We start from the raw sequence: 14,127 nt of genomic DNA, 5'->3' as shown, positions 1-14,127 counted from the left end.
AAACTCTTGGTTTTGTATCAATGTCTTTTGTCAGTAGTATCACGGGTTCCCGAGATGGACTAACCGCCCAGAGAAGGGATGTGGGTTGAGGCATAGGGTTCAGGGAACTGTTGCCGACTAAGGCGATTACGTGAGGAACTTCTGCATGCGGAAAAGGAGGATAAGGACCGTGTAGGTATATGCATATGGATATATACTGAGATTTATGTGCCTGGCGTAGTAACAGCTCCGTTGTGTGCTAGGTGTCTTAGGAACAATTCTCCGCCTACAGCTCATCTATTTTCACAGGACCGAATCAGGAGGTAGAAGAGACTGCTGGGATGGACAAAAAGAAAAGGCCCAGAGTCGCTGGAACTGTGCATTTCCGTATTGTTAACCTTTTTAAAATGCGGTTCGCATGATGGGTTGATACCCTGAGCTTCCTGCTCAGACCACGGCAACATGAACGAGAACAGTACGTCTGCACGCATATGAAGCAGCGTTACGCACAGTTCGTTGGACCTACACAACAAAGGGAAGATCGACACGAAATAACACGCCCAGTCTTGTCAGTGTTTAATGTAACGCAGAAAGTGGCAGAGCTTCATTAGTCCTCGAGCTTGTCAATGAGTTCCTGAGGAAGCAGGACTTGATCAATAAGGTAAATATAGCCATCTTCCGCTTCCAATACATTTCGAAGGTCGACTTTTGCGCAGCACGGCAGACTGTCGGGGTCGTCGCAGGGAAGGGCACGGGTGTAGTCGGAAACACACAGCTGCAACAAGAAAGAACCAACAGGGATACACTGCCGAATACGGTCTAGATCGGATGTAACAGATGGATGAATGCAATCATCGCCATTTTGCGACTAGAGGCAATAAGCTTCGTGTATCTTTCATGCATACCCTTGTTTTTGTTGTGAATCCGCTCTCGCGTAGCTATACCAGAGGTGACGTTGGAGAGGGCGTCATAATCAGAAAACTGATTTGCGGTCGGGGCACAACGTTGATTGCTGGTATCTTAAAAGTGCCGTCACACGGACAAGCAGTCCAAGTGAATCCATTGCAGACAAAACCAGACACCTTTCAAATTCAGTTTGCGGAGCGCATAAAAGGCGACATGAAAACCACCACTTACCCGACCACTACGAGAGATTGAAGAATACTCAGAGAGGATGGAGACAAGTGAATCGGTATCCTCGTATTTTCCCGCCTTGATTTCCTCTGGTGTCACGCTGTGATCCGTGGAAGCGAAGAGAATCAGCTGAGAAACTCACAGGCAGGAAAAAAAGTGGACAAGCCCGACTATAGTAAACCAACCTTTTGCCGTGTTCCACTGCCAGCCCGGTGTTACGTGGCCAGCGTATATATGGATCAGCTATAACAGATTTTTTTCTAAGCTTGTGCGTCCTACGATGAATCGTTTAGTCGTTCGAGAGAACCGCCATTTCGACACCGCAAGCAGATCCTTACAGTCTCGACGTCCTCGCTGTTGCTAACGAGCTGGGCTTTCCAGGTGGGATGGTTTGCCTGTAGCTCTTTGAAGGCTCTGTTTGAGGGAAGCACAATGGTCACTTTGTCACCGTAATGTGAGAGGTCTACTTTCTGCAGAATTCCAGATTCTTCGGCCCATTCGCGCGCAGCCGACAGCTTGGGGTTAGTCTTGATGATATCCACAATGCTTTTTGGGAGGCCTTCCGCCGATTCAAAAGAGAACGCAGAACCGGCAAGTACGACCGCACAGAATGCCGCAGCCAATCGACGCGCCATTTTTTGAGATAAAACAAGGAAAATCCCAACGCAGAGTACGAGCTAGGACAGCAAATGTCAATGAACTGTATAACTGCAATGTGTTCTGAAGGCGAAATTCATCCCGCTCCGAACTGATGAGATTCTCTAGGACCGTGCAGCGACTACACCGTCCAGAGTTTAGAGAGGGCAGAAGATCGTCGGCGAAGGTACGCATGCCCATCTGTGTCAGTCACTCACTGACAAACACCCCAACTTTTTGAGACTTCTAACACCTAATCACGTATGATGTGTACGACCCGCTTTCGTCGACACATGTAGCCTCGACTGCTATCTACGATATTTAGCTTGCTTCCCCGCTTGTGCGTAACAGTCATGACGGCGACGAACCAGTTCAGGAAGTGCTTTCCGTCCGAGTGTACATGGGTATTGTCTGACGCAAAATTATCCTCTCTTGCATTCTACATCCCCACCCTGACTTCGGAGGAAACTATGATGGCAACACCGAGGTTGTTTGCGCGTTTTGCCATCCCTGCATTTTCCACCGTCCGGACAACACAATTCTCCACCATAGAAAAACATGCCCACGCGAAACATCTACCGATGACTCTAGAGGGGTTCGCCTCTTGAGGGAGTTTAGTGATTCCACAAAATTAGATGTGGGCGGTTTGAACTGCGTGTCTCAGGGTTCCACGATGCAGTCACACAACGACTCAACGAGTGCTGATAAGAGGTCGTCACAAAAACACTGTCTGAGACTGATACACAGTTGCTCTGAAGTTGTATACGGGCGAGGTAAAAATCAGTGATTTCAGTCACTTGCCATGCTGGAACTCAATACTGTGTCCATGAATGCCATTTTTTGGTGGATGTTAAACGTCTCAGACAAAACCTCATCTAACCTTGGTTTCGTCAGAGCTTACGGAATGCGGAATATGTTAATTCTTCACCGAAGGCCCTTATGCGCCCCCTGACGTGGAAATAAATCGACGGCCTCGACGCCTCCTACTTAAGAGTATCTACAATTATACAGTTTCGCCGTGGGGGCATCCTGCTACAAGGAGACAGCGACGCTGTCCTCTACTTGAAGGAACATCTGAAACCATTGTCAGATAAAATTTTTTTGCCAGTGGCAGAAATGATGCTTCTCGATTCAGCCTTCTCATAGATGCATCCAAATACGAAGGCGGTGCAACACACAATGTTCGTTCGGACGACTGTGAAGGGACCGAAATCCTGACCAGGGCCACGCAGCGTTGAGCAAACAAACCAAACTCGGAGAAATCTATCCAGTTGTTTTTAAAAGAAGGAAGATGACGGCCATGACCGACGATGACCGCTTGCGGGACACGTCTGTTTTCTGCCTGCTACAATTCAAGGCATGTCGGGTACAGTCTTCTCCAACTTCCCCGTGTACGAGGTCTTGCACCTAGATTTGCCTCAGATCCCTGTTGTCGTTAGCAGGTGGCGCAGGGGGAGGACAGTATTCAGACGAAAACCCGGGTATCCGTCGCTCACCTTGACCTTCCTGCTTTGTTTCCTTCGACGAGCAGCCAGATACAGATCGAGGTGGCACAGAAGGGCTTACAGTCTAAATAACACTCTCGGTCTCGTTGTTAGAGGAAAGCGACCGCATTGCACGGAAACGTGTCCCTCAAGAAACTCACATTACCGTCACGGCCCGACTGTTTTCATGCTGAAACCACCCTGGAGGAAACGGCCGCGGAACTCTCTAAGTGGCAACCAAACACGTATGGCGGCGGATGTTTGTTCTTTTTCGTGAACACATATCTCCTACGGGCATCGCAAGCCCTAGACCAACGCCATTCTGTGGATGATGCACAACGGCAAGCACACGACAAAGGGACGAAGTTGCTGTAACAACCTGCATGATATCTTTGCGATAGGCTCGTGCTCTCTCCTCTCCGTGGCTTGCGTCCCTGGTACTGCTGATTTTACAGTAACCTTTCGTCTCTGTCTCTCTACGTGAAACAACACGCGACGCAATTGATGCAAAAACTTTCTGTACATGTCAAAGACGTGTCCAGGTGTCATGCGTGAGGAAACCGAACCGTTTTTCTGGCGCGTTAGAGCTGTCTATTTGTCCGCATGCAGCAAGCACATGCAGTTCACCCCAAATTGAACCAGTTTTAGGATGGAAGCAGAACTCCGGAAGCTGCTTTGGTCGTTGAAAAAGTGGAGAAAGAGACACAGCCGCTCCCACGAAAGACAGCACTCCGGCAAAAAGCATCGTCTCTTTTCTGAACGCAAGCCATTTGAATGTCTTTCCCGCTTTTCCCCCCTTCCGTCGTTGTTGTCGGGGAGCCAGCGGCGGAGTGCCAGCCGTCTTCCGCAAAATTTTTTTAAAAAAGCGGCGACTGGTGGTTCAGCTCTTCTCGTTCGCTGCTTGGTAAGTTTTACGTAAACAAGTGGTCGACCACGTTTTGAAGCATGTATCTTCCTCGACAGAGTGGCGGCCACTGTCTTCCATTTGCTTGTTTTTTTTCTTGACGTCACTCCGGCCCTGCTAGGTTGCTGCGTGTGTGCTCCTCGCGGCTGCTCCCAGCAACGGCGGCTTGCCGGCTCTTCGAGTCGAAGCGTGCCCTATCCGTCGCTTTTTCGCGACTTTTCTGCAATCGAAGTCACGTTTTCATACGGAGACAAACGCCTGCTTTCCTGTTTCTTGGGGAATGCCGAATCCGAGTTCGGACCGTCAGGCATCCGGCAGAAACGCGGGAGGTCCCGCCCACCCAAATTCGCCCATGGAGCCTCGAGATAGCCATCGGCAGAACGAAGTTTCTTCTTCTCTCGTCTCTGCATGTTCTTTCCGCAGACCTGCGAGAGAAATCCCCTGCCGTTTTTTCCTCCAGAATCGCTGTCTCAAAAACACTGCGTGCCCTTTTTCCCATGACCCTTCGCTGCGACGCGCTCGTGGCACTCCTGACTCGTCGGACGCGGCTTCTGCGCCGCCGCTCCCGCGTTCGGAGCCAGACACATGCGTTCTTTCGGAGGACCTTCCCGTCCTGACTCAACATGAGGAAGCCGAAAATGGAATAAACCTTTCATGGCAAGGGCGGGGACGAGGCCTGCCCGGAAAGAGAGGTCGAGCAGGCGGGCGTCGTCTTGAACCGGGATCCGTTAGGCCGGCTTCTTCTCGCGCGACAGAAGCGGCGGCTCCCAGATCGCCTGCTTGTTCTCCTGCAACGCCGGAGCCCCGAGAACGAGACAGTTTTGAGTTGGCGGGTGTTTCCTCCGCACCCATCCATTCGATAGATGAGAGACCCGTTTCAGGTCATGAGGAGAGGCGCCGCAATCAGCGACAACGACCCCACAGAAACGACTTTGGAGATCCAAACCGCGTTGCCCTTCCTGCAAAGGGACCAGGACCTTTACGAGGGGGACGGAAGTCCGGGCTTCCATCTCGGAGACAGCGAGGGAACGACTCCAGACACGGCTCTGGTAGTCAGGAGAGGTCTCACACTCCCTCTGTTTACTCTGCACAGGGACGAGAAGAACAGGTGTCTCCGTCTCGAAAAGACTCAGAGGTGTCTCCGTCTGCAAAGGAGACAGAAGAACGAGTGTCTCCGGCAGGCGGGGCGTCCAAGCGAGTGGCGCGCCCGCGAGGCGCGCCTCGGGACCGACCCCCGTGCGTTCCGCGGCGAGTCTGCCCTGTAGGGCCGCCCGCGCGAGCAGACTGGACATGGGAGGAAGAGCGAGGTCGGCTCGAGAAGCTTTACGGGTCGTCTTTCTGTTGCACTTTCTGTGGTCGCGGCGCGAAAGCTGGCGCAGCAGACAGAGTCGGAGCAGGCGAAGGGGAAGAAGCTACCCCGGCTTCCCGAGGAGAGGAGGGAACTGCTTTAGTGACCCGAGACTTGTTAGGTCGGATCCCAGGGTCTGGCCGAGACGCGGCTGGAGAGAAGCGCGAAGACGGAGGCGCGGCGGAACGGCCAGTGGAGGAGACCGGAGAGAAGCGAGATTCGGCCGGAACCGGCGCCGCGAGGAAGTGCTTCGCTGACACAGAAAGTCAAATCGTTGACGTTGTCCGAGTCACACATGTCCCCACGGATCCAGACTTCGACCGGAATATTCTGCTGAATGGCCTCACCGTGGAAATAACCGTGCGCGCGAACTACCGTGGGTGCCGCCGGCACAAGGAGAAAGAAGGAGGCGGGGACGAGCGGGGAGCAGGGGAAGGCAGAGAGTCAACGACACTGGAGCAGACGCCGTCCGGGGCAACAACTCGACTTCCCGAAGGCGCCACGCTGCGAGTCTGCAACGAGGAATTAAGCGACTTCGTGCGAGAAACGATTCCGAAGGTCTTCCAGGAATACATCCTAAAGAATCCTGAGGAACCGTTTGTCGTCTACGGGGCGCTCAAGTTCGTCGACAGACACCTCGCGACTGTCTTCGCTCTTAGCCACACGCACCGATGTGGTGACTCCGGGGTCGCGCCCAAAAAGGGCGCCGACGGACGGAAAGCAGAAAACGAGCCTGAAAAAAAGGGAGACTGGACTCTGGAGGAACAGAAGAGGTAAGCGAGTCTTTGGAAAGAGAAACGCGAGTAGAACGCAACTGATGTGGCGGATCCTCAATGTCGGAAGACTCAAAAGTCCTTCACTTTCACCTGTCTCCTTAGCAGTCCACTGGGGTTTGCTTTAGTGCGCGACTGGCCTGCGGACCAGTGGGTCGGAAACGACCATCGCCGATAACGGTTTCTGCGCCTCCTAATACGAACTTTTCGACTGTTAAGGACACTCCAAAACTGGATGTGCAATGTCTGTCAAACCACAGGACGCTGCGAAGAAGCTCAAGCCTGAATAGTTCTCGTAGGCGTTCATAATGTGTGCGTATAATCTGTGACAATGAACAACGCGTCTAGTGCTGTTCTAATTGCGGCCGCGCGCAACATCGGAAACCGAATTTTATACTATCAAGTTACCTGTCCTACAATGTACATCATGTGAATACCAGATCAAACACAGAAAGATTGTTGTTTTCGCTTTCCTTCGCCTCCAGAATGAAGAAGGCGTCTCCTTACCTTACGCCTGGTGCCGAAAGGAGAAGATGCACGTTTTCTTCAAAAACACGAGGACACCTATCGTCAGTTGCTACATTTCTGGAGGGTTTGAACGTGCGTACTCTCCCCTCTTCTCGTTACCACACCGCCCTTCAACCTCATTCTCATTCTCCTCTCCTGCAGCTCTTCTCTGTGTCTTACATCTTCTCGTGCATCTTTTCTCCTTTCTGTGTCCTCGTGTATACCTTCTATTGCATCTTTTCCTTTATATCTTACATCTTCTCTTGCATGTCGTTTCTTCGATCGTTTCTCTGGTTAGGTTGGAAGAAGGCCTGGTGTGGTACCGGCGGGTGGCGGACCCTGTGACGAAGTGGAAGCTGATAGGTTCCTTCGTCCGCACTCGGACAGCGAAAGAATGCGCTCAGCGTTTCCGAGATTGCCGAGAGGCCATCTTGCGTCGAGCAGAGGTAAAGAAACGTTTGATATCAGATAAATACACACGCACATATATATATATATATATATATATGTATATATTTGTGTATACGGCTAGCTAACGTTTGTGTGTGTACAAATGTAAATATATATGTCTGCCTGCCTGTATTGCATATTATATATATATATATAAATAACTATTTCTCAATCTGTGGCTACGTGTATTCTGTGCGTGTATCTGCCTGCCGCTCGTGCGTGCATCTTTGCCCAGGGTCGGTGCATGTACAGTCCTTGCAGTGTTGCGGTTCTCTGAAATTGTCTGGTTGCGGTGTGCGACGTGGAATTTGCTCACGAACTTGTTCCAGTGGTAGGTCTTCACCTTCAGCAGCGTCTTGCTTTTCTGTGTGATTGCTTTTGGGGTGCCCGGCTTTTCGTTTCTAGGCGGCGGTCGCCTCAAACTCAGGGGGGACTGCGTCGCCAGCGAACCCTTCGGATCCCGCGACGGCGGCGGCTGAAGGGACCTTGCAGGAAGCAACTTTTGCGGGCGATGAAGGGGGAGAAAGCAACTCATCGTCGGCTGTCTCCGCTCCAGATGGAGATCAAGGCGCAGGGGGAAAAACGGGTGAAAACAACCTCCAAGGCGCGACGATCAGCCTCGCTGGTTTCCAGTTAGAAGGGGCTTCGGCTACCCATCCCGCTGCGCTGAAACTCCTTGTTGCATGCGACCGATGCAAGAAACCTGCCGACATCAAACTGGCGACGCCGAAGGATGGCACCGTCCTCGACATCTCCGGTGAGCAGTGGGAAAACGGAGGGAGAAAGATCTGTCAAGCGAGTGCCTGTGCAGACACTCCGGGTGTCTCCGAAGTCACAAGACGCATGTCCGTCCGTAGGTCTGTTGCGTGAGCAGGCGAAGGAAATCAACCGTAAACCTGAGGAGTGGTTTGGGCTTGAGCAGAAGTTGCGGAGCTTTTCGTGTACAGCGTGTACCGCTACACTCAGGAGCAGATCGTCATCGTCGCTCTGACGCGGCCACAGGGGTGTGACTCAAGTCGAACAAATCGAGGCGTTCCACGTTGTTTTTTCTACAGGAACAGCGGCAGACTGCGGGACGTGTCATCTGCGCATGGTCGTTCGATTCCAACCCAAAATTGCCTTTGCTTCTTCCTCCGCAATTGCAATCGTCGAGACGATTCAGTGCCGAATGCGCGATCTACTCCCGAGTGACTTTATTGTCACTTGTGATAGGTGCACGGCGACGATGAAAATCAGAGAAGTTTTCTCAGGTACAAAGAGCGTCAAAAAGGAAATATGCCTTTACGCGTCTCTCGCTCTTCGACGACACAGTTGACCTTCATTCAATACAAATATATATATCTATATACATGGATGCAAGTAGAGGGCATGAGAGAAAAAAGTGGATTTTCGCACACAATTGAACAAACGGCTGCATCGTAAGGTACGCGCGTGTCTATGCAGGATTTGCAGTCATTTATCTACTGGTAACAGATATACACACAGGCATATATATATATATATATATATATATATAGGTTTGTATGTATTTTCATTTGTAAATGGGTCTGCACGCACGCAGAGGCGGATGGCCATATATACCTCTGAATGCAGTAAGACAGCATTTATTAGATATCCACGTAAGCCTCTCAGGTTCGAGTTTTCCAGCTCAACTGAGTCACTTTTTGATGGTTCTGCAGAAGACACTTTGTTCTGTCTGCTCTCCCTGAGCGCGATGGCTATCTCCGAACAATTTAGGGAGAGACAGAGGAGGCAAGACGCAAACATGTGAATTGCGGCGCATGCAAACTCTCAGTTGCCTTCCTCCTGATGTTCCTCAGGTGCTCCAAGAACTGCGATTTGTCGTCACTGCCACAACAAAGTTCTCTTGTGTTATCAATCTCCGTCTTTTTCTGGTCGTGCCGAGACAGGAGCAGAGTATGACGACACAAAATTCTGAAGAAACAGAGAACGAGAAGAGAACGTGTGGGAATGAACAGGGCACAGGCGGCCGCTGGGAGAGACAAAGAGAGGAAAAACATGCACATATACATACATAAAGTGTATATATGTATATACATATACGTGCATGCATTTGGAGAAGACGGACAGACAGCTGGGGAAACAGGCACAAGAAGAGTATTGGAAAAAGCGATACGTTGGATGTAGAGAAAGGAGGAGAGAAGCGGGAAGGGAGGAGTTTAACAGAGGAAAGGATAGGAACGAAGAAAGCGAACCAAGGAGCAAGGGAGAAGACAGAAAACGAGTGCAGAAGCAGGGAGAAGAAGTACGAAGATAGCAAAGGATAGAAGAAGGCAGAAGTCGAGAGAAGCGAGCAGGGCGAGACTCCGAGGTCATGAAAGAGCACTAGTGAGGGAGGTGAAATCGCGCGAAAGAGAAGCATTTCCTAAGGATGCCTTGCGTTTTTTTTGTTTGGGCCGCAGGACCTTGACCGGGGTCACGAAGAGTCTCCTAATCTCCACAAGTGAAAAGAAGAAGAAGGCGAAAGATGAGTTAACGCTGAAGCTCGGGACGCCTCTTCCTGACAATGGAACTTGCAAACACTACAAGAAATCGTTTAGGTGGCTTCGCTTCCCTTGCTGCGGCAAAGTGAGTAGTCCGTTCTGGAAGGTCTTGAGTTTGGGGAACGAAGGCGCATGCAAAAGCAATTCTTTTCGAAAGACTCCACCGTTTCTTCAGTGCGGAAATGCGGGAAAATACCCATGCATGCAGTGCGCAACTTGAAAGTTTCATATGGCCTTCTGGGTACAATATCCTCTCTCTGTACACATTCCTACTGTGATGCATTTTGTCTTATCCAGGAAAAAAGGGGGCATTTTCAATGGAAACAGAGTGGAGGCGGGTCCGACCTCGCGTCCGGACTCGTGTGCCTTATAGGCGTTAGTCTGTTCCGACTGGGTATCCGTCGCGAGTTCCATCGCTGTTTTGCCTCGTCTCTTTTCTCTCTCCGTCTCTCGACGTATATCGTGTCGTTTGTCTTCCGACTCTCCCCGTATGTGCTTTGCCCATCCGCCTTCGCAGATCGTGTGTCTCTACATACATACATACATACATACATACATACATACATATACGTACATATATACATACAGTATATATATACATCCAGTATATTTATACATATATACACACATATTTGGATTCAAATGTTTAGGCGTGTATATATATATATATATATATATATATATATATTGCGTGACGTGGAGTAGGCGTTCCAACAGCAGAGATGTAGCGGCATCGGTGAGAACGTATCAAGTGAAAACGGTGTGCTGAGGAGCTTTTTTTAACTTGGTTTGTTTTTCGTGTTCTGGCTTCACTTCGTGAAGGTGCCAGTTTGAGGTTGAGGTTGATTTTTGCCCTTTTGTTTCACTGCCGCTCTTCAGCTTTTCGTTTTTGTTGCGGCTTTCTTCTTCTCTGCGGCCCTCAGGCGTTTCCCTGCGACGTATGCCACGACGACAACGCGGACCACGAGCATGCGTGGGCGTCGCGAATGATCTGTGGCTTCTGTTCCAAGGAGCAGGCCTTCAGCAATCGCCCGTGTGAATGTGGACGCGCTCTCACCAAAGATGGAAACACTGCGCACTGGGAGGTAAATTCGCAAAGCAGAAAACTTCCTCTTCGTTGGCCTTTTCCAGAAATGCCGTTGAACACATTGTATTCATAAATATATGTTCACATACATAAATGTTTATATATGGGTGTACTTACATAAGCACATCTACATATCTATATGCATATGTAGATGTATATGCATATACGAATGAGTACGTTTCTCTCCATATCGATAGATGTTTCCACGTATGTGCCCATGTCTTCATATATATATATATATATGTTGCTAGGTATATATATATATATATATATATATATGAAAATACGTGTATAACGTATATGTATAGGTACGTGTGCAGATACGTACGTGTCTATCTGCATATATCTATATGGACTAATGCGTGTACAGTTGTTTTCTGTGTTTTTTGTGTGTTCGCGTCCGTCGATCTGAAGTGCGTGTCTGCGCCAGGGACTTGCTTGCTTTTTTGGGGGGGGGGGAGGGGCGAAACAGCGGGGGCGGAAACCGCGATCGCTTGCAGTCTTGATCACTTTGCTAATTTACTTTTTTTTTCTTAGGGAGGAAAGGGATGCCGCGACGCCGTGAGGATGAACCGAAAAGACTCGAGGAAGTACAAACTCCTCAGTCGTCAGCAGGCGGAAGCAGGAGGAAACAAGGGCGGCCGGAAATAGGAGAAGTTTTCTCGAAACAAGAAATGCCTTTTCTTCAGTTCACACTTTTCTGAAGAAGAAATCGTCATAGAGTTTGTCATTTTCTCCGAACGTTTTAGACAGAAGACAGAGGCGCAAGCGGCAGAAGAGGAACGAGGGGGACATGACCCAGAACGGTGAACAGAAGAACGAAGACTCACCGCAAACTGGAGGATTGACACTAAGCAACACAGAGCATACGAAAGAAGGGGAAAATGGTGAAAGGACGAAATACGAAAGTCGACAGGTCTTCTAATACCTCATCTGAACACTGCTCGCTGTGCCGTAGGACGTTCTAGAAGCGAGAACGCGCTCGAACTGTTTTTCAGTTTAAGAGGGAAAGCTGCGGCGACGAAATGCCGCGGTCGCCCTCCTGAACCCTGGACCGTAAAGGGCAAAAAATGGGCAGTTCTGCGAACCGGATCCAGTCGTGGCAGACCTTATCTTTTAACGGCGTGCTCTGCATCTGAATTCTTCGTATCATGTTGGCTTTTTAGTTGCAGCTCCCTTTTGTCCTCCAAATAGCTAGACGCATCAGACTAGCGTTTAGCTACACTTCAGAAGCAGCAATTGCTAGCGTCTTTTCAGAATTTGGCAAGAAGTGCACGTGGTTCTCTTCAACGGTACACAGAAAATCGACCGCTAGAGGACGTGGAGAGATTTGAACGCAGGAGTCACTGGCACAGAAAGGCGAGAGAGACCGGGAAACTAAGGCATGTGAAATTGCAGAGCGAGACAAGGCAAGATGCACATGTCAGGAGGATTTATATTTTCTCCGTTTGCATGCACTGTCATGGAGAAGTTATGCAACGCCGTCTGAACAAGGGAGGCGAGCCTTCCTGATTCTCTGTAGATGCACAGATGTTCAAGAACACTGCTACCATTATTGTAAAGCAGTCAGCTAATTGCCAGGACACGAGCTCAAAAAGGTTACGTTTTTGTCTCAGTAATCTGCGACAGAACCAAAACACAATGACATCTGCACATTTCCTCCGCTGTGTGTACTGTATATGCATTGAGGGGTTGCGACAGCGGGACAGAATGGAAGGGGACGGGAACGCTGCTTTGTGGAGTTCTCTCGAGTTTCTCCGCAGTTTTGTCCTCGCTGTCGGAAACGTTTGGAGTGTCTGTGCGTGGGAAAGTACACATAGATTTGCCTGCCTTGTTCGTCGCCGAAGGACCGTCAACGCATCTTGTCCTTGTTTGTTTTACCCCGATTGCCACACTCAAAAATTCGAGCATTCACCGCAGCCTCTCCCGACCTTTCTGGCCTCCAGCTCATGCTGCTTCCTCACAAAAGAGCGTGACGCTTGTAGAGTACCTCTGTCCTTGTTGTTAGATGCACGATTCGCAAGGAGGCAGCCCTCAGGACAGCTTACCACTCACTGCTGTTCGGTCTGCAGCTTGTGTGACACTTAGATGGAGTGAAAGCAGAAGCACTTCTTTTGTCTCTGTCTAGCGTACACACATGGATGGCAGAAGGCGAGTCTGGCTGTCCATTTTCAGTTTACTGATCTCAGGTGAGCACTCCGTTTCACAAAATGACCAGAACGCATCTGGTCTATGCTCACCAGATGACGACCCTGGAAAACTCAATGCATTCTGTTTGACAGAAATCGTTCTCGCGGAAAGATTAAGCGTCGTCACAAATGACAGTAAGCGCGTGAAGAATCGCTCTCGGTCGTCTGCTGTTGTGAATTTTAGATGCAGAGCTGTTGATACTAACTAGCTATTAAGAGGCGTCACGAGCTAAACACCATGACAGCGTAGTCCCCATTGATACAAAACTTAAAAGAAAACCGGAAAGCCTTTGTTTGTCATTGCGTTTTGGGTCGCATGGAAGCTCTAGGAGGTGAGGATCGCTGCAATGCCCTACACAAGTGTTTTTAGGACTCCGAGCGTGGGCTTTCCTGCAGATGTCTGCGATTCGATTATACTACTGTTTTCTGTGATCTCTAACAATATAAACGATCCAAGCGAGACCATTTCAAGCTGCTGTCACCTAGATGCAGATAAGAGGGTATGGTAGCATCAGGAACTCTCAAGGTATCTTAAACGCCCTTTCAGTCGACTTCGTTTCCTGTGAACGTTTGTGGTAAACCACTATCACACTTGATGAGATGCGCCGTTTTTACACGGCTGAAGAACAATATCTGGAAGGGGAAGTTACTTGTCTCCTTTTAGCTCACTGTGTGCGTAGGATCGAGCGAAGAGAGTTCACAAGTTGTCCTTGGAAATATAGGAGATCGCGTCCGTTGCTGGGAAAATGACTTCCAAACAGACACTCGCTGTTTGGGGAGAAGATCTGCACAGACAGGCCACGGAAAAAACAAGGACTCTACTTGCTGTTGTTGGCTTTTCAGAGCTCACGGAAATCCAGTTTGAGGCAGAGGGTCGAGGTAGTACAGTCTAGCTTCATTTTCCAAGTAAATTTCACGGAAACCTGAAATGCGCATGGTTGACATTTAGCCGCTAATATGCATTCTGATATGTATTTATCCATTACAAGTTCGGCATCATGTCCCGTTTTTTCTCCGCGTTTTTCCTTGCTGATGTTGTGTCGGTCGCCACTCCAGTTGGTCGTGAGCCACATGACCCGAACGGCACTCCGAAACGATGAAGAGATTTAGAAGCAGATTTTTGCGCCGGATG

The 14,127-nt window shown here is 49.6% G+C and overlaps 3 protein-coding genes across 3 annotated transcripts; 1 reads left to right on the top strand and 2 right to left on the bottom strand.

The window, feature by feature from the left end:
* Positions 1 to 373: 373 nt before the first annotated feature.
* Positions 374 to 1,818, bottom strand: TGME49_306050 (hypothetical protein). Its single transcript, XM_002370336.2, has 3 exons — positions 1,452 to 1,818; positions 1,117 to 1,242; positions 374 to 754 (listed from the first exon to the last, which is right to left on the bottom strand). Exons 1-3 carry the CDS (start codon positions 1,746 to 1,748, stop codon positions 587 to 589), a joined length of 591 nt encoding a protein of 196 aa, XP_002370377.1. The 5' UTR covers positions 1,749 to 1,818; the 3' UTR covers positions 374 to 586.
* A 725-nt stretch (positions 1,819 to 2,543) lies between these two features.
* Positions 2,544 to 12,691, top strand: TGME49_306040 (CHY zinc finger protein). Its single transcript, XM_002370335.2, has 8 exons — positions 2,544 to 6,258; positions 7,064 to 7,211; positions 7,621 to 7,972; positions 8,271 to 8,465; positions 9,036 to 9,132; positions 9,639 to 9,804; positions 10,643 to 10,804; positions 11,344 to 12,691. Exons 1-8 carry the CDS (start codon positions 4,418 to 4,420, stop codon positions 11,455 to 11,457), a joined length of 3,075 nt encoding a protein of 1,024 aa, XP_002370376.1. The 5' UTR covers positions 2,544 to 4,417; the 3' UTR covers positions 11,458 to 12,691.
* Positions 12,419 to 14,068, bottom strand: TGME49_306035 (hypothetical protein; the record flags this gene model as incomplete). The annotated part of the gene is made up of 3 exons (XM_018782467.1): positions 12,419 to 12,602; positions 13,665 to 13,780; positions 13,982 to 14,068. The coding sequence occupies 3 exons, from the start codon at positions 14,066 to 14,068 to the stop codon at positions 12,419 to 12,421; spliced, it is 387 nt and encodes a 128-aa protein (XP_018636157.1).
* Between the last annotated feature and the right edge of the window lie 59 nt (positions 14,069 to 14,127).

Source organism: Toxoplasma gondii, chromosome IX (assembly GCF_000006565.2).
Source record: "Toxoplasma gondii ME49 chromosome IX, whole genome shotgun sequence".
NCBI classification, from domain to species: Eukaryota; Apicomplexa; class Conoidasida; order Eucoccidiorida; family Sarcocystidae; genus Toxoplasma; species Toxoplasma gondii.
This window is presented reverse-complemented; position numbering and strand designations above follow the sequence as displayed.